Below are 26,658 nucleotides of genomic sequence, written 5' to 3'. Positions count from 1 at the left end.
TCCTTCCTTCCTTCCTTCCTTCCTTCCTTCCTTCCTTCCTTCCTTCCTTCCTTCCTTTCTAAGACAGGGTTTCTCTGTAGCTTTGAAGCCTGTCCTAGAACGAGCTCTTTTAGACTAGGCTGGCCTTGAACTCACAGAGATGGTCTTTCTCTAGGGGCATTTTTTAAATTGAGGTTCTCTCTTCCCAAATAACCCAAGCTTGTGTCAAGAAGACAAAACTAAAACAAAATTCACCATCGCAAATGAACCTGAGAATGAACTGCAAGTTTAAAGCTAAATTCTGTAGCCAGTGAGACAAAAATCTTGTGAAATAAACTATCTGTGACATAAAAACAGTCAGTTGATTTCTGAGAGTCACAGTTGTGTTTGTATAAGGGTCAGGTGGGCATTTCTTCTGGGTAGATCTTTATAAAATAGGAAACCAGTGATCCTTAATGGATTTTCTTCTTTTACTTTATGCTAATAGTCTCATAGCAACTTGTAGTTAAATTTTTTTATGTTGTAAATTAGATGCTATTTTTATTTGATGCAGTATAACAATATTATACCATGATGGATTATTTTAACCTAAATTTTGATAAGTATGGGGGGAGGGCTTGTATACTTAGAGTTTCTCAGTTTGCTTTCTTATATTCCAAAGGTATATAAGCACACATCTGAGACATCAGTTATAATTCTAATGGAATTGGGTGAGAGGAGCAAGTTAATATCTGTTGTCTGAGGTTTCTGTCCTGCCTGGTTCCCTCAGTTGTTAAGTCCCAAAAGAATCACACAGAGGTCTCTATTAGTTATAAACTGATTGCCCCATTACCTCAGGCTTCTTATTAACTCTTATAATGTATATTAGCCCATTATTCTTGTCTACATTAGCCACATGGCTCAGTACCTTTTTTCAGAGAGGCAGTCACATCTTGCTTCTTCTGTGGCTGGGCCACAGAAGACTTCGGAGGAATGGGCTTTACTCTTCCCAGAATTCTCCTGTTCTCATTGACCCGCCTCTACTTCCTGTCTGGTTGTCCTGCCTATACTTCCTGCCTGGCTACTGGCCAATTAGCGTTTATTTGAAACATAATTGACAGAACACAGAGCATTGTCTCACACCAAATATCCTTCTTAGATATTTCAGAAGTAGATAGCTGTCATGCTTTTTCTCTTTCTCTTCTTTTTCTTTGTTGCAGTTCAGGTAGAATGTGTAGTTGAGTAGTAAATCTGAACTTTGTGAAGAGATGAGATTTGCCCATTTTGAGCAGTCACTCAAACTAGATTGCTGATCCACTCAGGGAAGGTGAAATATCTGAGTAAATTGGCTTTGAAGCTTTGGATGCCCCTCTGTGAATAATTTGTTTTGCTTATGATGATTATTCAGCAATGTTATATGAAGGTGTAGTCAGAAGTAGCCTGTGGTCCGTTCTGTGTCTTCCCATTCTTATACTAGTTTGTGTACTAGGTAGCTATGTTCTAGAGTTTGCTTGCTATATTAAGGCAAAGAGTTCTTTCCAAGGTTTTCAAGTTTTAATGTTAATATTTTTAACGTGTGTGTGTGTGTGTGTGTGTGTGTGTGTATGTATGTATGTATGTAGTGGGGAAGAGTGTACATTGTGATGGCATGAGTGTAAATGTGACTGTCAGGACAGCGTGTGGGAGTCTGTTCTCTCTATCTTATGGGATCCATGGATCAAACTTCAGTTATCAGATCTGGCAGCAAGTACTTGTGTCCTCCATCATGCCAGTACAAGCTTTTTAGGTAGTTTTTATTTTACATCTGGCTTTTTTAAAAGTTGGCTTTTCTTTCTCTTTTTAGTTGTCATGTATGTTTGTTATGGTTTAGAATGAAACATCCTTAATTCTGAGTTAGAAATAATAGTAGCAGTTTTTACATTTACATGCAGAAGGTGTATATTTTTTCCTGAGATTTATTTTTATTTAAATGTACAATTCTAAAATTCAAGGACATTTACCTATTTGATGTAATCATGGAGTTTGTACTAATTGGGTGGCAAGACCAAAGCTGAATTGATAAAGGGTTATTTTTAGTCTTTATTATTCCATTTATTGCTTCTGTATATGAATACATGTATACATATATATGTATAAGTTAGTACCTGAGAATTCACTTGGGATTTGGCAAGTCACTTGGTTTTGTGTTAAGTTTTGGAAATGGAACTTAAGAATTCTCAAAGGAAATTAGCCCCAAGAACAGTGGATATACATGTTGTGTATAAATATGTACATAAAGTAGGTCCATGTTAAGTTATTTTTCTATTAAAGATTGTTCTAATATTAAGTGAAGGTTATTTTTTATCAAGTTACCATAAAATATTTGTTTTGGATGTCTTAGTTTATTGCTTTTCCTATTTGTGACTTTGCCTTATTATTCTATAAGATAAGTTCTAGAGATGGAATTACTAGGCCAAAGTTAATGAATAATTCATTAAAAAATGTATTGAGAATCCCATTATGTATCAGAATACATTGCAAGATTGCCATCCCTGTAGGTGATACAGACATGGACAGATGAGTTGGAGGGAGTGCTGTATTTCTGAAGGTAGATCCTTTGTGACAGGACCACATAGGCCATCTTTCCAGTCGTCTTAGTGGCTCTTGGGGAAAATACCTCTTCAGAGAGGTCACTCCAGAGTCAAAGTGCAATAAATCAAGCAGAAATCTGTCATGCTACAGTAGTGTGACTTAGCCTACCCAGTTGCAGCTTCCCTCTCCTCTTGCAGCTTTTTCCTGAAAGCCCCTAACAAAGGGTACTTTTTTTTTTAGATTTTTTTTTTTTGAGCTCTACATTTTTCTCTGCTCCCTTCCCCTTGACCCCTTTCCCAAAGTCCCCATGCTCTCAATTTACTCAGGAGTTCTTGTCTTTTTCTACTTCCCATGTAGATTATATCTAAGCATGTCTCTCTTAGGGTCCTCATTGTTGTCTAAATTCTCTGGGATTGTGGTTTGTAGGCTGGTTTTCTTTGCTTTATGTTTAAAAACCACATATGAGTGAGTACATGTGATAATTGTCTTTTTTGGGTTTGGGTTACCTCACTCAAGATGATGTTTTCTACCTCCATCCATTTTCATGCAAAATTTAAGATGTCATTATTTTTTTCTGTTGTGTGGTACCCCAGTGTGTAAATGTGTACTACATTTTTTTTTTAATCCATTATTCGATGGAGGGACATTTAGGTTTTCTCCAGGTTCTGGCTGTGACAAACAATGCTGGTATGAACATAGTTGAGCACATGTCCTTGTGGCATGATTGAGCATCCTTTGGATATATACCTAAACGTGGTATTATTGGGTCTTGAGGAAGGTTGTTTCCTAATTTTCTGAGAAATCGCCACACAGATCTCCAAAGGGGCTGTACCAGCTTGCATTCCTTCCAGCAATGCAGGAGTGTTTCCTTTACCCCACAACCTCTCCAGCATAAGTTGTCATCAGTGGTTTTTTTTTTTTTATCTTGGACGGTCTTATAGGTGTAAGATGGAATCTCAGAGTTGTATTGATTTGCATTTCTCTGATGATTAAGGATGTTGAGCATTTCCTTAAGTGTCTTTCAGCCATTTTAGATTCCTCTGTTGAGGTCTGTACTCAATTTTTTTTATTGGATGATTTGTTCTTTTGATGATCAATGTCTTGAGTTCTTTGTATATTTTGGAGATCAGACCTCTCTGTCTGATGTGGGGTTAGTGAAGATCTTTTCCCATTCTGTAGGCTGTCATTTTGTCTTATTGACCGTGTAAGAAACTTGAAGTTTCATACTAGTTTTATCCCTTGTCTGCCAAGGGCTTCCACCCTGATGTGAGCACACACACATAGACACACAGGCATACAGATACACAATGAATCAAGGACTTCATGTATGCCAGGCAAGAATTCCACTTTGGAGCTGTTTCTAACTTTTATTAGCTATTTTTTTTTTATTTTTTATTGAGAAAAAAAAATTCCGCCTCCTCCCAGCCTCCCACTCCTCCTGCCCTCCCCCCACTCCTCTCCCCCTCCCTCTCAAGTCTGAAGAACAGTCAGGGTTCCCTGCCCTGTGGAAAGTCCAAAGTCCTCCCCCCTCCATCCTGGTCTAGGAAGGTGAACATCCAAACTGGCTAGGCCCCCACAAAGCCAGAACAAGAAGTAGGATCAAAACCCAGTGCCATTGTCCTTGGCTTCTCAGCAGCCCTCATTGTCCACCATATTCAGAGAGTCCAGGTTTATCCCCTGCTTTTTCAGTCACAATCCAGCTGGCCTTGGTGAGCTCCCAATAGATCAGCCCCACTGTCTCCGTGGGTGGGTGCACCCCTCTTGGTCCTGACTTCCTTGCTCATCTTCTCCCTCCTTCTGTTCCTCATTGGGACCTTGGGAGCTCAGTCCAGTGTTCCAGTGTGGGTCTCTGTCTCTATCTCCATCCATCGTCAGATGAAGGTTCTATGGTGATATGCAAAATATTCATCAGTATGGCTATAGGATAGGATCATTTCAGGTTCCCTATCCTCAGCTGCCCCAGGAACTAACTGGGGACCTCGCCTTGGGCACCTGGAAGCCCCTCTAGGTCCAAGTCTCTTCCCAACCTTAAGATGGCTCCCTTAATTAAGATATGTGCTTCCCTGCTCCCCTATCCAACCTTCCTGTATCCCAATCATCCCGTTGCCCCAAGTTCTCCCCATCCTACCCTTCTCACTTTTTTCTCCCCATCTCCCCTTACCCCCTCCCTCCCCACCCTAAAGATTTATTTATTTTTATATATGTATAAGCGTTTTGCCTTCTCTTGTGTATGTGTGTTGTGTCCACAGTAGTCAGAAAAAAGTGCTGGGTCCCTTGGAATTGGAGTTACAGGTGGTTGTGAACCACCACATGGGTGATGGGAACTTAACCCAGGTCTGCTTCAAGATCAAACATTGTTGGTCTCTCCAGCCTCAGTTATTAAAAGTAGTTATTAGGTATCTATTTATCTTGAAAGTGGATATTGTATCTCTCAAGAGATAATACACCACTTTTATAAATTGTAACTTAACTTGTCTTAACAAATAAATGGCTTAGGACAAGTGAGAAGAGCAAAGGAAGAAGTGGTATTTAATAATTATCATTGAGATTTCAATTGCTATTAAATTGAGAAACCTTCTCTCCCCTGCTGTGATGCTGAGATTTGAACTTAGGCCAGTACCCGAATTCCAAGCCACATCCCTCTGTGCCTTTGTAATAGAAGAGACAAGCCCCATTGTTGGTGATGCTTGACTTTGACCTGTGGTGGGCATTATTAATTTTAGTTTTATACCCGTATCTCTTGTCCAGGGTGAGATTATTCAGGGGGAGAGCATTATTTTCAGAACTCATGGGAGCAGGTGTTTTCTTTATGAAATATTGATGTACTAGCCAAGTGATGTTAGTGTACTTAGTGTAAAGTGCTGTCTGAGTAATTTTAGAACTTAAGATGTTAAAAGGGGTTCTTGGCTTTATGGATTAGTAAACTTAAGGAATTCATTTATGATGAGAATGCCAGATTCTCCGTATGAATTGGATGAGTTATTTCTAATTCCCTTTGCACAGAGTTCAATTTAAGCCCCTTTTTTTTGTTTTGTGGGTATTACTGTTTTGTTTATATTGGTAAAATCTTTTATATAGCTGTCATTTTCTACAAAGACTTTTTTTTTTAAAAATTTGACCACTTGTAACATCATTTTGAGTCACCTTTTAATTACAATAGGTAAAATGGAGAAATATGTCTTTGCTTATATACTCCAGCAACTAAAAACTGATTTTTTAATCCTTACTCCTATATCCATGGGCATATTGTTTTAATTAAAGGCTGAGAGAATGAGAGAATAGCTCAGTGGTGAGCAAGCACACATCCTGGCAAGACCTTGAGTTTGATCCTTATCACTCTCTTTTACTTAAAAATAAAGTTAAAAAAAAGTTTAGTCAGTAACTAATTAATCTACTTTGGAAGAGACTTAAGATACGAGTGAATTCATTGTCTTGTTTACTGTAAAAACAGTGTAATCTGGAAGGAGTGGTCAAAGATTATGTACATGTGCTTGCACAAAAGCCCACACAGGCAATATTGCAAAAGCTTTGTAGCTATGAAGCCTTGAGAGAGACACATAAGAAACAAATCTGGAAATTGTGGCTCTATTGGCAAACCAATTTGAAGGTAAAACACAAAGTGAAGCCAACCAAATACAAACAGAACAAGGCAACAACGACAACAACTTTGGATTCTGTCCCTTGGCCAATTTCTCAATGGTTGTCACAGAATTTAAAGGTCAGCTGATCCATTCTTTTGCTTTATAGATGGAGAGATTGAAGACCATAGGGGAGTGATAAAAGTAGGCTTTCACGTCTTTTTTCTTTCTAGTTTCATTTCTTTTTTTGGGTGCTGTTTGAATGTTATCTCCCCCCTCCATTGGTTGAGCTTGACAGTGCTGTATGTTATCTTTATCGTTCACCTCAAATTAAATGAACTAGCAGTAATTTTAGACTTGCATTTCTGAAGTCTTTGAGCTAGGTACTCTGAGGAAGCTTTCCCATTCTCATGCAGTGATACCCTGGTACATGGAATGGACTGAACCGAGGATTCACAGGTGTAGTACAATTTTGTTCTTCACAGGTGTTTCTGAAAACTAAATGTTACAGATTCTGAAACCTTTTTATCTCACAATTTCAGCTGTCATTTTTGATCTTTAGTAACTGAATAAACATGTTTTAATGGGATTTGTGCAGGTTTTGCAGGCAATGGGATACCCAACAGGTTTTGATGCAGATATTGAATGTATGAGCTCCGATGAAAAATCAGATAATGAAAGCAAAAATGAAACAGTATCTTCAAACTCAAGCAATAATACTGGAAATTCTACAACTGAGACCTCCAGTACCTTAGAGGTATACTTGTGTTCTTTTCTTCTCTAGAATATAGTGTGAGTGTTGTGGAAATCTTAGAGATGTGGAAAAGAATAAGTGTCTCAAAGAGGCATAAATTACTAATAGTTTGAGTGGTACTGAGCGTCAAACCCTAGACTTTGTGGATACTAGGCAAGCACGCTACCACTGAGCCACAGCTGTAGCTCTCTGCTTGATTATTATGCTTTGTTTTTTTTTTTTTTTCCCTTTGGTTTTTCGAGACAGGGGTTTTCTGTAGCTTTGAAGCCTGTCCTGGAACTAGCTCTTGTAGTTTGAGGCTGACCTCAAACTCACAGAGATCCACCTGCCTCTGCCTCCCAAGTGCTGGGATTAAAGGCATGTGCCACCATCGTATGGGCTGTTTTGTTTGTTTTTGAGACTGGGCTTCTAGTAGTCCAGCCTGGCTGTATAGTTGATGTTGACATTGAACTCCTGCTTCTACTTTCCAAGTGCTTGGATTACAGGAGTATTGTCACAACATTTGGCTCTGTTTCTGGTTCCTAACTGCTCCCTCAGGGGAGTGGGTGAAAAGGCGCAGTGTCAACAACATAGACAGCTAGAGTTAGGTAAACGACAAACAGCAGACTTATTTATTCAGCAATGGGGAGAGCCTTGTATACCTTCCTCCTAGCATTCAAGCTGAGATCTGATCTGTCGACGAGCGGTCACCCCTCATTTTTAGGCATAATCAGGACAGCACCTGTTGTTGGTAGGCCTTCAGGCAGACTCCAGGTTGACTCACCTCTTCCTGTAGGCCTTATCTTCCTACATGGCTCTTTACCTTAATTTTGCCCAGAGATACTTCTGAATATATGTATGATGACAGCCATATTTTCAAATAGTTGTACATCTTGATCTTCTTTTATTGACCTCCTAAAAAGAATGTCAACATACCTATAGAAAAAAAACCCTATATGCTCATTTAAGAAGCCTACTGAACATGGAAGATACTTCTAGAATGTCATAATTATGATATATCAAGACTATTGGTACTAACTGAAGGACAAAACCTAAAAAATCTAGTGGAGGAAACAGAATTTTTTGAAGTGTGTGCTAAGCAGGGGCACATGAGGATAAGTTCACCATTTAATTTGTACATCTTTACAGGAGGGTGTAGACTGCCCACTGTGTATTTAAGAATCAGAGTCAGACTAGTGATCCCAGATAATAGAATGGGATTAATCTTAAGTACTGAGTATGTACATTGAGAGGAACCCATGTTGGTTGCATTCCTTCTGAAGAACTGGCTTTGGAATAATAGCAGAAACTCACATTTATTTTACTTTTTTGAAGAAAGGTGTTTATTTGGGGTGAGGAAACACACATAGCAGACATGGAGTGTACAAAGAAAAAGACTCTGCAAAGCAGAGGGAGGACTCAGAAAGCTGAGAAACCCAGTTTCATCTCTAGGGGTTTTAAAGGTCCTGAAGATCTTCCTTCCCTAATTTAGGGTTAGTCAGTTTGAAGAAAGACAGGATGGTTGATTGTTCCAGAACTGTTGTGTGACATGTCCTGAGCAGCCTTGAACTTGAGCCTATCCATCATAGGGGAACTGCTGGTGGAAGATCAAAGCCTTGCTTTTGTTTTAAGCTGCCAGGCTTTTGTTTCAAGTCTGGAGGGTTAGGAAGAAGCTTGCCATCTTAGAAATTTACCTTTCTTGCCCTATCATGACCCCTCTCCCTATCTCACTCCTAATGGGAGTATGTGTAACTCCTGGTTTCTTATCACTTTTCTTCAGAGATCACCCTAACAGGTGTTAGGAGGTTTAAGGGTGACAGTTCCTCTTAAGTTCTTAGAGCTGACAATGTGGGCAACAGTCACAGTGCCTCAAAGAGTAAATCATCTAAGGGACCATGATAAAATTTAACTGAGGGCAATGATCCAGAGCATAAGAAAGTATTTGGTGATGGTATGTATCTTAGGAGCTTGTCGTGTGAGGTAGCATCTTGATGAGTTAGTTGTGGTCCTCAAAAGAAATCCCAAGTTAGGTCTTAAAATGATATCAACTTCAGAAGTCAGAGATGAGCCCCCAAAGTCATATCATTTAGGAGTTTTGATGGAGTTTATTTTCTCTGCCAGTTAAAGGATAAAGGATAGGAAACATCAGGAGACAAGCAATAACAGCAAAGAAATCTCAACCTACCGATGGAATGGCAATTGAAGGAAGAAAGCATTTTATTGAGGATGGGAAACACAAACAGGCAGAAAAGAAGACCTTCTGCATATCAGATGGAAAAATTGGAAAGCCAAAATAATCCCTACATTAAAAAGTAAAACAAACAGGACTGACCCAGCGACCTACACCAGAGCAGATCTGAGGCAGCAAATTCAAAAGAGCAGGACTATGCCAGCTACCTAGGCCAGGACAGTCTGAGACAGCAAGCTCCAAGAGTGGAACAGATTCAGACCAGGGACATTTGCGGAGGCAGGACTGAGCCAGAGACATGGGCCAGGGCATACTTGGGACCGTGAACTCCACAGGAGCAGGTACAGGGGAGCAACTGCATAGGGAGTAGATCAGAAACAGAGACCACTGCGGGTCCGGGCATGAATCTGGCACCATTGAGGGAGTAGGCCTGCGTCAAGACCCCTGAAGAACTAGGCCTGAGCTAGGACCTCTGTGTGTCCAGGTATCTGTCTGGGAGTAGGCAGGAACCAGAAATCTCTGCGGTTCTGGGCGTGAGTCTGGGAACTCTGAGGCAGTACGCCTGAGCCAGGTCCTCTACGGGTCTGAGCATACTTGAGTCTGGGAACTCTGAGGAGTAGATCAGAGCCAGAGACATTTACAGGACCAACTCTAAGCCAGGGACTTCTGAAGGAGCAGATCCGGACCTTTAGAGAAACAGGTCTGAGCCAACAACCTAGGCTAGAGCAGGCCTGAAAAAGCAAACTCCACAGGAACAGAGCTAAGCCCAGAGTGTTGAGTGACCTCCAGGAACATGAAGTGACCAATGGGGTAACTAGAATTGTGGCACTGACTGTACCATGAGAAACAACCATAGGAGTATTGGATTTACTGGCACCTAGCAGATAATAATCACCAAAATCACAGACATCCCCAAGCACAACAATTAGAGGAAAAGATGAGTAGACAAGGTAAAAACACATGCAATACCACAAAGAACAACATAACACCAGTAAAATCTAGAGACCATACAACAGCAAGACTTGAATAACCAATAATAGATAAAGCAAAAGAAAATGACCTAAAAAATAACTTCAGGAAACTCTTAAAGAGGAAATGAGGAAATTCCCTCAAAGAAATGGAGGAAAAGGCAAACAAAATATTGGAAGACAGCAGCAAATCCTTTAAAGAAAACAAAAAAAAAAGCATTAAACATATGAAGGAAACTATTCAAGACTTGAAAACTGAAATAGGACAATAAAGTAATCACAAGCCAAGGGAATTATAGAAACAGAAATCATGAGAAAATGATCAGGAACCACAAACATAAGCATAAAGAGCAGAATACGAGAGATGAAAGAGAAAATCTCAAGTGCTGAAGATACAATAGAGGAAATAGACTCATCAATCAAAGAAAACACTAAATCTAACAAAAGCTTAACCCAAAATATCAGGAAATATGGGATACCATGAAAAGACCAAACCTAAGAATAATAGGTATAGAAGAAGGAGAAAGAAGTTCAACTCAGAAGTACAGAAAATATATTTAACAAAATCATAGAAGAAAACTTTCTTAACCTAAAGAAAGATATGCCTATGAATATTAAATAGTGCTCACCTGAGTCATCAATGGGTTGAGAAAGAAATAAAAGGAGAAATTAAACACTTCCTAAAATTCAATGAAAATGACCACACAACATACCAAAATTTATGAGACACAATGAAAACACTATGAGGAAAGTTCATAGCAGCAAACGCCTACATAAAGAAGCTGGAAAAAAAAATCCCACACTAATGAATTAACAGAACATTTGAAAACTTTAGGACAAAAGGAAGCAAACTCACCTAAGATAACTAGACAGCAGGAAATAATCAAATTGAGAGCTGAAATCAACAAAATAGAAACAAAGAAGACAATACAAAGAATCAATGAGACAAAGAGTTGGTTCTTCCAGAAAAATCAACAAAATAGACAAACCTTTATCCAAACTAACCAAATGACAGAGAGAAAATATCCAAATTAACAAAATCAGAAATGAAAAGGGGGACATAACAACAGACACAGAGGAAATACTGAGAATCATTATGTCATATTTCTAAAAGTTGTACTCCACAGAACTGGAAAGCTTAAAGGAAATGGACAACTTTCTGGATAAATATCACTTAACAAAATTAAATCAAGACCAGATAAGCAAATTAAACAGACCTACAACTGCTGAAGAAATAGAAACAGTCATCAAAAGTCTCCCAACCAAAAAAGCCCAGGACCAGATGGTTTAAGCTCAGAGTTCTACAAGATTTTCAAAGAAGGACTAATAGCAATACTCCTCAAATTGTTCCACACAATAGAAACTGAAGGAACATTGCCAAATTCTTTGTATGCGGCTACAATTACCCTGATACCCAAACCACAGAAAGACATTAACTAAGAAAGAATTACAGACCAATCTCACTCATGAACATTGATGCAAAAACACTAAATAAAATACTGGCAAATCAAATCCAAGAACAAATCAGAACCATCATCCACCATGATCAAGTCGGCTTCATCCGAAGATGGTTCAACATACAAAAAAAATCTGTCAACATAATCCACCATATAAACTCACTGAAAAATAAAAACCACTCGGTCATCTCATTAGATGCCAAAAAAGCATTCCACAAAATACAACATCCCTTCATGATAAAGGTCTTGGAGAGAGCAGGGATACAAGGAACATATCTAAACAAAATAAAGGCAATATACAGCAAGCCAACAGCCAACATCAAAGTAAATGGAGAGAAACTCCCAGCTATTCTACTGAAATCAGGAACAAGACAAGGTTGTCCACTCTCTCCATAACTATTCAGTATAGTTCTTATGGTCCTAGCTAGAGCATTAAGATAAGAAAAGGAAGCCGGGCGATGGTGGCGCACGCCTTTAATCCCAGCACTCGGGAGGCAGAGGCAGTCGGATCTCTGTGAGTTCGAGACCAGCCTGGTCTACAGAGCTAGTTCCAGGACAAGCTCCAAAGCCACAGAAAAACCCTGTCTCGAAAAAAAACAAAAACAAAACAAAACAAAAAAAAAAGATAAGAAAAGGAGATGAAGAGGATACATATCGGGAAAGAAGTTAAACTCTCACTGTTTACTGATGATATGATTGTTTACATAAGTGACCCAAAAATTCTACCAAGGATCTTCTACAACTCATAAACACTTTCAGTAATGTAGCAGGAAACAAGATTAACTAAAAAAAAATAAAATCAGTAGCCCTCCTGTACACAGATGATAAATGGGCTGAGAAAGAAATCAGAGAAACATCCCCCTTTACAATAGGCACAAATAGCATAAAATATCTCAGAGTAACTCTAACCAAACAAGTGGAAGACTTGTATGGCAAGAATTTTAAATCTTTGAAGAAATTGAAGAAGACACCAGAAAGTGGAAAGATCTTTCATGCTCTTGGGTAGGTAGAATTAACATAGTAAAAATGGCAATCTTACCAAAAGCAACCTACAGATTCAATGCAATGCCCAGCAAAATCCCAGAAAAATTCTTCACAGACCTCGAAAGAACTCAACTTCATATAGAAATGCAAAAAACCCAGGATAGACCAAACAATCTTGTACAATAAAAGAACTTCTGGAGGCATCACAATCCCTGACTTCAAACTCTACTACAGAGCTACAGTACTGAAAACAGCCTGGTATTGGCATAAAACCAGACAGGAGGACCAACAGAACTAAATCGAACACCCAGATATTAATCCACACACCTTTAAACACTTGGTTTTTGACAAAGAACAAAAAAATATCAAATGGAAAAAAAAGCATATTTAGCAAGTGCTGCTGGCATGACTGGATATCAACATGTAGAAGAATGAAAATAGACACATATCTATCACCATGCACAAAACTCAAGTCCAAATGGATCAAAGACCTCAACATAAAGCCAGCCACATTCAACCTCATAGAAGAGAAAGTGGGAATTATACTCGAACACATTGGCACAGAAGACCACTTCCTAAATATAAACCCAGTAGCACAGACACTTAGAGAAACAATTAATAAATGGGACCTCTTGAAACTGAAAAGCTTTTGTAAAGCAAAGGACACTGTCAATAAGACAAAACAACAGCCTACAGAATGGGAAAAGATCTTCACCAACCCCACATTAGACAGATGTCTGATCTCCAAAATATACAAAGAATTTAAGACATTGATCATCAAAAGAACAAATCATCCAATAAAAAAACTGAGTACAGACCTCCACAGTGGAATCTTAAAATGGCTTAAAAGACACTTAAGGAAATACTCAACATCCTTAGTCATCAGAGAAATGCAAATCAAAACAACTCTGAGATTCCATCTTAAACCTATAAGAACGTCCAAGATAAAAAACACTGATGACAACTTATGCTGGAGAGGTTGTGGGGTAAAGGGAACACTTCTGTATTGCTGGTAGGAATGCAAGCTGGTACAGCCCCTTTGAAGATCTGTGTGGCGATATCTTAGAAAAGTAGGAAACAACCTTCCTCAAGTGCCACTTTTAGGTATACACGCAAAGGATGCTCAATCATGCCACAAGGACATGTGCTCAACTATGTTCATACCAGCATGGTTTGTCATAGCCAGAACCTGGAAACAGCATATATGCCCCTCGAATTCACCAGGAAAAAAATAATGACATCTCGAATTTTTCAGGAAAATGGATGGAGCTAGAAAACATAATTTTGAGTTAGGTAACCCAAACCCAGAAGGACAAATATTACATGTACTCACTCATAAGTGGTTTTTAAACAGAAAGCAAAGAAAATCAGCCCACAAATTACAATCCCAGAGAATTTAGACAACAATGAGGACCCTAAGAGAGACATACATAGATATAATCTACATGGGAAGTAGAAAAAGACAAGAACTCCTGAGTAAATTGGGAGCAGGGGGATTTTGCGAGAGGGTTGAAGGCGAGGTGAGAGGCAGGAAGGGGAGCAGAGAAAACTGTAGAGCTCAATAAAAATCAATAAAATTATATCAGAAAAAAGTAAAACAACAACAAGATCACAGACAAGGTTCCTGCCTCAGTTATAAGAGTAAGTAATTGTTAAGGAATTGCTTAGCTCGATGTGCTGCAACCATTGTGTCCTGAGTCTGAAAATGCACCACTGCAAAAAGCAAAGGCTAGGGTCATAGTAGTGCTCCAGATAAATACAATAATGCGAAGTCTCTTCGGAAGGAGTGGTTGTTCCTGCTGCATACACTTAAAACCATGTAAAATTAGAATATTGCAGCAAGAACACTTCTGCAGGAATGGAGGGAACAGGTATTCTAGGTTGAAAGAAGGTGAGCTGCCATGTCCTGGAGTTATAAGTATACATGTTTGAGCAGTGCCAAGTGGTCTGGTTGGTATGGAGAACACTGCTGTAGAACACTAGTTTCTCCTAGGTTGCTAAAGAAGATAGATGGAGAGCATTCAGTCTGAGGATTCGTAGAGACAGGATCTCCCCTTCGTCTGAGCATTTTTAGATAAGAGCTCTCTAGTGTCTGGCTGCTCTGCTTCTCTGATCTTTCAGTCCATCCATCCAACTCTCTCCCACCCCCAACAGGGTTTCTCTGTAGCTTTGGAGGCTGTCCTAGCCCTTGTAGACCAGGCTGGCCTCAGACTCACAGAGATCCGCCTGCTGAGTGCTGGGATTAAAGGTGTGCATTGCCACTGCCTGGCTTGATTTTCCAGGTTTCACCACTGATAGCTGACTCCAAGTTTTTATTATTAAGATCAACTAGAATTCATACTACAGTGTGAGCTTCTCTCATAGCAGCTACATGACTTTTGGTAGTGGGTACTACTTCTGCTTTGTGGCAGTGAGTGGAGATCTCTTATTTCTTTTTTTATATTACCTTAATTGATCAAAGTTGGGTGATTTGTGTATGGGTGGGTGGGGGGTGAGATTTGTTTGCATAAAAAGTGTTTTGTGGTTTGGAACCATCCTTCTAATAAGAATGTAATATATCCCTACCCCCATATTGCCAAACTACACTGTCCTTTGACTTGCTAATTCTCCCTTTTTTCCTTGATAGCCACTCATGATTGGTTTGGCACTGAGCCCTTTAAAACCAGGTGTGCATGTATTTCAAGGAAACTGTCCTTTAAAAGTAATCTTGTGTGGATGGGTGTGTCAGTACATGGTTGTAATCCCAGCTCTTGGCAAGTGGTAACCAAAGAAATGAGAATATAAAACTTGAGTTCCACTGGGCAGTGGTAGCGTACATCTTTTATCCCAGCGCTTAGGAGGTAGAGGAAGGCAGATCTCTGAGTTTGAGACCAGCCTGGTCTACAGAAGGAGTTCCAGGACAGCCAAAAGCTATGCCGAGAATCCCTGTCTCAAAAAACAAAACTACAGCAAAAAGCACTGAGTTCTAGCTTGCTTGGGCTAGAGAATGAGCTCTAAGTGAGGTTTCACCTGAGCAGTGCCAAACAGAAGGTTTCTACAGCAGGTACCTGCTCTGTAACAATTATACTGTACTTTTTGTTACTTTTAAACTTCAAAATCCATAGTTTATAGGCTATTGTTTTTTATATTAGACACTTTCAGATATGTTTAGAGGGACCGAGGGGCGTATAGAACCATTTCTCTCTCACATCCAAAATTGAGAGTTACTTCTTGCATACCTAAAGATGGAAATTGTGAATCTTCAAGGCATTATGCAAATTCCAGTTGTTGTATCTGCTTTGTTAGTTACCTGCAGTCTCAGGACTTGCACAGTTCAGTTCAGACCCTGCACTACTGTGGAGTGTAGCGGCAATGTTCCTTGTGTTTTTGAATGGGGCAATCCTTGAAAGGCAGGCTGTTGAGATGACTACTGTAATTGCTGCTTACAGTTTCATCACCTTAGATAATGTTTCGCCATAAGGGTACAAAGGTGATTCATTTTAGCCCTTATTAATTAGAATTAATTTACTTTTAACATAATTATATTAAAAAGAAATTAGGTGTTTTGAAGTCTTGATTGACCGTCTTATCTTCCCTTTCTCTTTTAGGTAAGAACTCAGGGTCCTATTCTCACAGCAAGTGGCAAAAACCCTGTAATGGAACTCAATGAAAAAAGGAGAGGTCTCAAGTATGAACTCATCTCAGAGACTGGTGGAAGCCATGACAAGCGCTTTGTAATGGAGGTGTGTACCTAAATACATACCTACCTTATTTTTTATTTCACAGACATATTCTTGAACTGATAGTAGAAAGCATTTTAGACTTCTGTTAGCTTTTATTATTTTAAGAACACTATTTGACTTTCAGTATTTTCTTCCTAAAATTTTTCTTTGTTTAGATTTATTTTACTTTATGTGTACTAATGCTTTGCTTGCATGTATGTGTGTGTATCATTGCCTGTCGAATCCCCTGAAAATGGAGTTATAGACAGTTGTGAACCATATGTGAGTGCTGAGAATTGAATGTAGGTCCTCTGCAAGAGCATCAGGTAGTCTTAACTGCTGAACTAATTCTCCATCCCTATGATATCTTCAAGTTAAAAGACATGTACAGAGAGTTTTCTGAGATAACTGTAAAGTGATGTTTTTAATTTCAGGTAGAAGTAGATGGCCAGAAATTTAGAGGTGCAGGCCCAAACAAGAAAGTGGCCAAGGCAAGTGCAGCACTAGCTGCTCTGGAGAAGCTGTTTTCTGGACCCAATGCAGCAAATAATAAGAAAAAGAAGATCATTCCTCAGGTATAACCTTTGTAATATTTTTAAGTTAAATATCCTGTTTATTTGCCATTTTAGTGTCTCCTTAAATTTTATTTTTTTCCCACACTTGGGAAGTAAGGTAGGTAATTAGATTCCTGTTAGTTCTAGACCGACTTAGTTTATATATTATTTTCCAAACCAACAGGACTACATTTTTATCTGTGTAACTGTGAATGTATGCCACATGTGTGAGGGTTTCTACAGAGCCCAGAAGAGGGTGTGAGATCCCCTAAAGCTCACTAGAGTTGCATTTGGTAAAGGCAATTGTGAGCCACCAGAAGTAGATACTGGGAACCAAACACAGAGCAGTTAGAACTTTAACTACTGCGCCATTCTCTTACCCCCACCGTGTGTGTGTGTGTGTGTGTGTGTGTGTGTGTATATATATATATATTTTTTTTTTTTTTTGGTTTTTTGAGACAGGGTTTCTCTGTAGCTTTGGAGCTTGTCCTGGAACTAGCTCTTATTGACCAGGTTGGCCTTGAACTCCTCTGCCTCCTCAGTGCTGGGATTCAAGGCATGCACCACCACCTCCCAGCTCTCCACCATATTTTTAATTGGTATATAAAATAAGGGGTTTCATTTTGATTTTTCTTTTTTGTTATTTTCAGACAGGGTTTCCTTGGATAGCCTGGCTGTTCTGGAATTTCTCTTTGTAGACCAGATTGGCCTTAAACTCAGAGATCCACTTTCCTCTGACTCCCGAGTGCTGGGATTAAACACAGGCACCACCACTGCACGGCATGGATTATTGTGACATTTTTATACATGTTTGCCATTGTACTTTGTTCTCCCAGTCCACTGCCCTCTCCCCTGTCCCAATCCCTCCTAACCCAATGCTGGCACTTTTGTTCTCTCAAATGGTCTATTTTGTATAATATAATCTCCATTTCTACCAGTTTTTCTGGAAATACCATAATTTCATCATCTTTTTGTTTTTGCTTTTGTTTTTGTTGTTATAGGTTTTTTTGTTTATCGAGACAGGGGTTCTCTGTGTTACAGTCCTAGCTGTTCTTGAACTAGCTCTTATAGACCAGGTTGACCTCAAACTCAGAGATTCTCCTGTCTCTGCGTCCCAAGTGCTGGGAGTAAAGGCATGTGCCACCACCACCTAGTAAAATTTCATCATCTTTATAACTAATAAAATCAATCTCTCTCTCTGTTCATGTATGTGTGTCTATGTTTGTGTGCATATCATATTTTCTTTATCCTTTTATCTGTTCTTCTAGGCTGATTCTGTGTCTTGACTATTGTAGATACTTGAGCAATAGGTATGGATATGCAAGTATCTTTGTAGTATAGACTTAGAATCCTTTGGGTATAGCTGTGTTATATTGTAGTTCTACTTCTAGTGTTTTGAGGAGCCTCGGTATGATTTTTATAGTGGCTATCAAATTTACATTTCTACTAGGGGCAACGGAAGGTGCGTCTTATTAAAAAAACACTTATTTTATGTCTATGAATATTTTGCCTGCATGCACATATATGTCCATCATGTGTATGTTTAGTGCTATGGATCCCCTGGAACTGGAGTTAAAGACAGTTTTGAGCTGCCACATGGGTGCTGGGAATTGAACTTGGGTCTTCTAGGAAAGCAGTTAGTTCTCCCAGCCACTTAGCCATTGCTTTAGGCCTCATGAATAGGGATTGTTAATCTACATCCTTGCTAGGATTTACTGTTTCTGTGTGTGTTGTTAGGGTGGTGGGGTCATACACATGGGCTTTAGGCATGCTAGGCATACACTCTACCACTTATTTATATCTCCAGTCCTGTTTTCTGACTTGGGTGAGATGAAACCTCAGTGTAGTTATCTTTTTCTGTGATGTATTGAACATTATTTTAAAGATTTATGGCCATTTATATTTTTCCTATGAGAACTCTCTATTCAATTTATTAGCCTATTTACTGAGTGTTTTTTTTTTTTTTGGTGTTTAAATTTTGGAGTTCTTTACAAATTATTGATTATTCTCTGTGTGATGGCCAAGATTTCTCTCCTATTCTGTACACTGTCTTTTCTGTCATTTTGATGGTGGTTTTCTTTGCTGTGTAGTAGAAGCAACCCCATTTGTCCATTCTTATGGTTATTTCCTATACTATTAGAGTTCTTTCAGAAAGCCTTTACCTGTGCCTAGACCTTTGCACTCCCCTTAGTACTTTCAGAGTTTCTGGTCTTTCTTTAAGGTCTTTGATACATTATGATTATGATTATCTAATTTGTCTGTCTGAGAGATTGGACCTTAGTTTCATTCCTCTACATGTGGATATCCTATTTCTTTATTGATGAGGTGATCTTTTTTCCAATGTGTGTTTTTGACACCTTTGTCAAAAAGTAAGTGCCTGTAGCTTTGTGGTCTTATTTATAGATCTTGCAGTTTACTTCCTTAGTCTGTGTGATATTTTGTGCTAGCACCATACTGCTGCCGTTATTATAGCTCTGTAGTATAATTTGAGATGAGCTGTCATGGTGCTTTGTTTTAAAGATGAACTTATAGAGATCATTCATCTCTGGTTGGGTATTTTGGTTAGAATCTGTTAGGAATTTGGCAAATTTGTTATTTATATATATCAAAGCTACTAATTTTTGTTAATTTTATATTCTGCCACTTTGCTGAGAGTATGTACTGGATTTATTTATTTATCTATCTATTTATTATTTTTTATTTTCAAGACAGGATTTCTCCGTGTAGCTTTGGAGCCTGTCCTGGCACTTGCTCTATAGACCAATTTGCTTCTGTCTTTCAAGTGCTGGGATTAAAGGCATATGCCACCTCTGCCTGACTAGATTTAACAATTTTTTGTGTGGAGTCTTTAGGGTCTTTTAAGTATAGGATCTTCTTATTTGCAAATGGGGTAATTTGAGTTCTTTTCTGTTCCCCACTTACGTGACTGCTCTAAGTAGGATTTTGAGCACTATATTATGTAACAACAGAAAAAGATGGCACCCATCTTATTTCTGATTTTTTTTCACATTTAGTATAATGTCAATTATAAGTTTGTTACATAAAACATTTTTTAATATTGAGGTTTGTTCTTTCTATTCCTAGTGTCTTTGGGGCTTTTTTTTAACTTTTTTTTTCATTTGTTGCATGGAGGATGCATACATGTCAAGGCATGCATGTGAAGTTAGGACAACTTCACATTCTTTACCATGTGGCTCAGGGGCTCTAACTCACATTAGGATCAGTGACTAAAGCCATTTTTTTAAATCATGAAGAGATGTTGAACTCTGTCAAAAAAGCTTTTTCTGCTTTTATTGAGATGATTATATGATTTCTGCCCTCAAATTTGCTTATGTGCCACTTAAGTTTGTGAAATTGTTTATCCTTAATGTCTTGGCAGCTTTCTCTTTGGGACAGGTTATAAGTAATACACATCAAGACACAACTTCTGTTCAGTGGATATTTGGTTTCTGCCCATAATTTTGTGGAAAGTGAAGTCATTATTGGTACAGTGAGGAATAGAGGTGATTTGGGTTTTGCAGTAAGAACATTTGTCCAGTTCTGGTCACTGTCTGCCTGCTGGAGCTCACTCAACCCCCACCCCCACCCATGCCCCCACTTCCTTACCACGAATGCTTCTTTGTTGTGGTGGTAGTAGTTGTTTGTTTGTTTGGGGGGAGAGGAGAGACAGATTCTACTCTGTGGGTAGCACACAACATGATTGTGTTGTCCATGTAGACTACTGCTTTGGGAATGTCAGTGCCACTTGGATTATAATAATTTATAATCTTTATTATTATTAAGATATTTGGGAAAGATTATTATATAAATTTATAATAATTTATAATCTTTATAAATTATTAAGATATTTGGGAAAGATGGCCCCTTAGTTATATGTATTAGTATGAAATTTTTCTATCTCTTCATTTTTGTATCACAAAAATATTTTTAGACATTTATGTCTGAATTATATATATAATTCTGAGGGGAAAAGATAATGTAAGTAAAATATAAGACATGTTATCTTTCTCTTAGTGAATGCTGGTGGTAACACTAATGGCTGAATACATTATATGATAGAAAAAATACAATAAATGTTTAGACTAGTGAAAGGAACTTAGACTATTTGAACCTCAGCAAAACATATTTAGATTTTTTCACATATGGTAAATCCATTTTAGGAGGATAGAACACCATTACATTTTACAGAGGAAGAAATTAGGAAAGTTGTAGATGGTTACATGATTGATAAAGTTCCTTGTTAGAGGCACTGAATTAGGGGAGGATGATCAAGGAAAATCAAAGTAAGCATAAAATGTGATCGTGAGCCTGGCAGTGGTGGCGCACGCCTTTAATCAGGAGGCAAAGGCAGGTAGATCTCTGTGAGTTCAAGGCCAGCTTGGTCTACAAGAGCTAGTTCCAGGACTGCTAGGACTGTTAAACAGAGAAAGTCTGCCTCATAAAGGGGAAAGAAAAAAGTTATAGTGAAACCACTGTACTTTCTTTGCTAATTAAAAGTAGCAATTATAGGGCTGGAGAGATGGCTCAGCGGTTAAGAGCATTGCCTGCTCTTCCAAAGGTCCTGAGTTCAATTCCCGGCAACCACATGGTGGCTCACAACCATCTGTAGTGAGGTCTGGTGCCTTCTTCTGGCCTGCAGACATACACACAGACAGAATATTGTATGCATAATAAATAAATAAATTTAAAAAAAAGTAGCAATTATAATTAGGTGCAGTGGCACATACCCTTAATCTCTGTATGGCAGAGGCAGATGTAAATGGATCTCTCTGAGTTTGAGGCCAGCCTAGTCTATATAGTGAGTTTCAAAGAAAATCAAAACAAAACCCCAAACTTGTTTTTGAATGACGAAATAGGAAAAATAACTTTAATTTCCATGTGGATACATAGGAAAAACCAATCTTAGAAATGTGTTCCAAGGAACAGCAGTACTCCTATGTGACACTAGACAAGAATGAAAGCCAGAGGACCATGACATAGCAGAGTCACAACTGGCAGGGACATTGCTGCTGTTGCTTTGATTCTGGGCACAGGCTGGCTCTCTCTGATGGTGAGAAAATTGCTGCCTAGGTGCTAGTCTCTGTTTTGCTTTCAGGGCTTCTTTATCAGTTTTGTAATCTGAAATTTTAGATAAAAACAGAACAACTGAGAAAATCATGGTAGCGATTACATGTTCCTGTAGTTCCCTACTGTTAAATCTTTTTCTACTTATTTCTTTTATTAACTTTGCTTTGGTGGGTGATTGGGTTCGTTAATTGTCTGGGTGGTTGGATTTTTTGAGACTAGTTTTCACGCTGTGATGCAAGCCAATCTTTAACTTACAATCCTACTGCCTCAGCCTCCTAAGTGCTACACTATGGGCACTCAGCACCATGCTCAGCTCTACTCTCCCTTAGATGTCATCATCACTTATTTCCTCCATAACTACTTCTGGCTCCAGAGATAATGTGGGGATTGTGGAAGGAAGACTGACAGTGAGAAACACTTTCTCTTGGTTTTTCTGAGGATTATAGCAGATGCACATCGAGGTTGATAGGACCATGATATCACCATGCTCTTTTTTCCTATGGTGCCAGTCTTAACAATAATTGTAGTTATGTGAGATTGCTGGTATATGGCAAATGCCCTTTTACCATGGTAGGGCTCCTCCGTCCCAGTGCACCACCATCCAATTCAGTTATAAGACAAGCAGGGCTGGCATGGTTTCCACAGCCCACAGCTACCCTGTATGGTACAGGGTAGGCATCTGTTTTTAAAAAACCCTTTTCTGGTTGAACTGTATAGGCTCACAGTGGTAACCATGGTTCACATCTGATAAGGAGATTAACCCATTATTTGGAGGAATCTTGTGAGATTTCATTATTATCCAAGTCATATGGAAACAGCTGAACATGTTACATCGTCTTTGTGGCCAGCCCTGCCCCCTGCCCCCCGCCCCGCTTCAGTCCCCCAGCTCCCCTTCTGTGCTCAGCAATGCTGTATGTTTTTGTAGTAGAGCACACATTACTTTTCTTGGTTGTAAATATTTGTAGGGCTCTCTTGCTTCAAAAAAGAAGAGTAGTTAATTCCTATCAATTAGTAGGAAATGTGTTATCCTTGGTTTGGGTTCTATCTCGAAACTCTTAAACAGTGAGATTGGCTGCCTGCATTTTCCAGGGCAGTCTGCTGATGTCGGAGAGAGGCTGAGGGTATAGCCAGCAATGATCCTGATGATAGGCTTAAGAATCTTAGAACCTAATGAGTCTGTAAATATATACAAAGTAAAAACAACAGTGATTTTTTTAAATTCACGGTTGGTTAAGATGAGTCTTTCTCTTAAATTGATAATTGATGCCATCTAGTTAGCAGCTGGGTAATCCAAAGGCCAGAGGGGCATCTGTTGGTGGTGCTTTCTTAATTCTGGCATATCAACTTCTTCACAAACATTCTCAAATGGTAGGTGAGGGCTTCTCAGGTGACACTGACACAATTTCAGGGATATATTTCATTAGGGTGGGGAAGGCACGATGCCAGGAGGAGGAGGCTGACTTTATGTTGACAGTCAGGAAGCAGAGAGCAGGAATAGATGCCCATCTAACCCAGGCTTCAGTGGCAAAAGGCCATGAACAGTTTGTTGCATATTTCATCCATCTGGACATTTGTAACAAAAGTAAAATTAAGCAAAATCTTTATAGAGGTGTAAATTTAAAAATAAGGTATTTTCAATTCTTTCAGTGAAAATTGGGTCAATTATTTTCTAGATTAAGTAGAAAGATCATTGTCACCTTGGTTTGCTTTTCCCATAGGAGACATCCTCCACTTGAGCAGGAAATTTTATTATTTACAAAGCCTATATTCAGGGGCTGGAGCAATGGCTCAGTGGTTAAGAACACTTGTTCTTGAAGACAACTCGAGCTTGGTTCCCAGCACTGACTTGGTGGCTCCAGTTCCAAAGGTCTTGATGCCCTCTTTTGACCTCCACTGGCAACAGTTATACATGTAGTGTACGTGTACACACACACACACACACACACACACACACACACACACACACACACACACACACAGACACATACAGGCAAAGTCATACATGTGTTATATACATACAGATAGACAGAGGCAAAGCACTCTGATACATAAAATTAATTAAAGTTTAACCTGGATTAAAGTATTAATTAGATAATGAAGTTTGTTAGTGGTAACATAAATTAGATCTGTGTGGGGACACTCTGCCATCAAATATGATTACTTTGAGCTCAACTGTGGTTTTTTTTTTTTTTTTAAATATCCTCTCCCCTTCCCTCCCATCCCCTCCCCCTCCCTTTCCTGGTTCACAAGTTTATTGCTGGAATATTTTCTGCTTCTAGGTGGAAAATTCAGTGGCTTTTAAATCAATGTGTCATGTGTCTATAATGGCTTTGGGTGTAATTTGACCACTCAAATTTGTATGTAGAAGGTTTTTCCTGGGTGAGATATAGTCACTCGGTATTTTCATGTGTTCAGCACGTTCTTCAGAGTAGCTCGTTAAGATAGCTGTCATTTCTGTTTTGCAGATAGTCTACTGAGAAGTCTTCCAGTAAATGGCTTACTGTCTCACCTGACGCTCCATAGCAGATGAGAGACTGAAAATTTTTTCAATGATGAAATAAATTATTACTGTTGTTACTACAGGCAAAGGGTGTTGTGAATACGGCAGTATCTGCAGCAGTTCAGGCAGTTCGGGGCAGAGGAAGAGGAACTCTGACAAGGGGAGCATTCGTGGGGGCTACAGCAGCTCCTGGCTATATAGCTCCAGGTTAGTGCCACTTGCTAAAGATCCAATGACTTTCTGATTCCAGGACTGAAGAACAGCATTTCCAAAGTTCTATGTGGTCTCTGGAAATACCACACATGTATAAGAAGAATAAGCACGAACACACACACATACACACTTGTATGTATGTATGTATGTATGTGTATATGTACATAGCTTCAAAAGGAATCTGCTGAGTAACTAAATCCTTTCTGTAGGGAGAAGAAAGATAAGTATGGCTGACTTTGGATGAAGGAACATACTTTGATGGGGGTGGGAATGGGGTGGTGCAGGATGGAATCTAAAAGTTGTTCTACAAATTTTGATGCTTGGACAGCAGAGCAGGATGTATCCTGTGGGGGATACAGTCATGCTTGGTTTACCTAAATTGCTATGGAGCTTCTTAATAGGGTGAATCCTGGTTAAATTAATATTTATGTATTTCAATATTTGAGAACAGTCAAAGAAATACAACACAAATGGAAACATGGGGGAGAGAGTGTGTGAGAGACAGAGTGTGTGCATGTGTATGTGTGTTGGGGGGTGATTTGTGGGATGGATAAACCTTGGTTTTACAGAGCTCATTATATACTAGGTATTCCATATAAGTTATTTCACTTCTTAGTCCTCAGGGTTTCCTCAGGTGGAAGGTAGTTTCCAGGTAGGTCAACCAGGTCTGGGAGAAACAAGCAGCATAGGTAGGTCTTTGATGCTGGTGCTAGCATTCCCGAATCTATTGGTCGTTTTAACACATGCTTGAGTGAGATCCAGAAAGCTGCCCACTATCAGCCTTCTGTTCAAATCCATATGTTGTTTTAAACATGAATGTCCAGTTGGCTTGTTAAAGTGACATTCTTTGCAATGGTGAAGCAGTGAAAATTTTCACTTGACAAGCCATTTGTATTTGTTGACCAAGATGAAATTTGTATGAACTTTAGGTCTCATTTTTTTGTTTATTTGTTTGTTTTAAAATTAGGGACTGTCCCTAAGAATTCCCTTAGAATTGTTTCATTGTGCATTTTGTTGCCGTTTGGGAAGTTTTATGAATGATGTGCTTTGGAATTATAAGTTCACTCTGGTTGTATTTCCAGAGGGTATGTCTTAAAGAGTTCTCTTGCTTTGAAACATACCTTAGATTTTATCCTTGTTGAGCTTACAGTGTGAAAGGAAAGTTAACAAAAGTAATCAAATAACAAAACTTAAAACTGAGTCTGGGAGGAGACAGGCATCATGTGGTGAGAATGTAACAGAGTACCTTGATCTAGTCTAGTGATTCCATGAAGGCTTCCCTGAGGAATTGACACTGGAATGAGAAGGCTGGGATGGAAAAGCAAATTGCATGTGCAGTGACTCACTACTGTTGTTGCAGGCTTTCTGAATAGAGAAATGAGGCTCTTTTGCAGGCAGAAGTTTATTGTGTGCTAGCATGGTTTCTGGAAATTTTCCTAAAAGGCAAAGAGCCGTTAATATCTCAAAAAAAGTGTTTTGTACAGTTTTGGCTTCTTTATCACCCATATGAGGTGATTTATATTCTGAATAGGTACTTTAAACTAAATTAGTGAGGCTAAAAGTGCTGGAATGAAGATGAAGGAAGGGTGGTTGCAGAAGAGATGTGTTAGAGTTGCATGTTTCTTCTTCTTGGCTCTTGGAGGGCCCCTGCCACAGTACTAATGATGAGAACTTGACCCATTCGATGAAACAGACACTGAATAATTTAGAGGGTAGGAAACATGGGATGTACAAGTCTTTCTCTGTCCCACCAGCTCCCAAGTAATGACATGAAAGCTTTTTATTAGTTAGGAAAGCTCAGCCTATAACTTAGGCTTGTTCCTAACTAGCTCTTATAATTTAAATTAACCCATTTATACTAATCTGTGCTTTGCCTCACGGCTCATGGCAGATACTTCCTGTACATCCTGCTTGCTCTGCATCTCCCCTTGTTTCTTTACAGAGTTCTTTCTCTGCCTGGAAGTCCCACCTATACCTACTGCCTAGCTATTAGCCATTCAGCTTCTTTTTTTTTTCCCCCAAGGGAAAATTTTTTTTTTTTATTGAGAAAAAAAAATTTCCGCCTACTCCCAGCCTCCCACTCCTCCTGCCCTCCCCCCACTCCTCTCCCCCTCCCTCTCCAGTCTGAAGAGCAGTCAGGGTTCCCTGCCCTGTGGAAAGTCCAAAGTCCTCCCCCCTCCCCCCTG

General features: G+C 39.1%; 1 protein-coding gene across 5 annotated transcripts in view; it reads left to right on the top strand.

Annotated features, from left to right (window-relative positions):
* Strbp (spermatid perinuclear RNA binding protein) overlaps positions 1–26,658 on the top strand; it is a 118,448-nt gene that overhangs the window by 79,892 nt on the left and 11,898 nt on the right. For all 5 annotated transcript variants that reach the window (XM_005345944.3, XM_026789729.1, XM_026789741.1 and 2 more), the window contains exons 13-16: positions 6,706–6,864; positions 16,025–16,159; positions 16,573–16,713; positions 24,343–24,466. In XM_005345944.3, coding sequence (XP_005346001.1) covers positions 6,706–6,864; positions 16,025–16,159; positions 16,573–16,713; positions 24,343–24,466 — 559 coding nt within the window. The remainder of the gene's footprint in view (positions 1–6,705; positions 6,865–16,024; positions 16,160–16,572; positions 16,714–24,342; positions 24,467–26,658) is intronic.

Source organism: Microtus ochrogaster, chromosome 4 (assembly GCF_000317375.1).
Source record: "Microtus ochrogaster isolate Prairie Vole_2 chromosome 4, MicOch1.0, whole genome shotgun sequence".
NCBI lineage: Eukaryota > Metazoa > Chordata > Mammalia > Rodentia > Cricetidae > Microtus > Microtus ochrogaster.
This window is presented reverse-complemented; position numbering and strand designations above follow the sequence as displayed.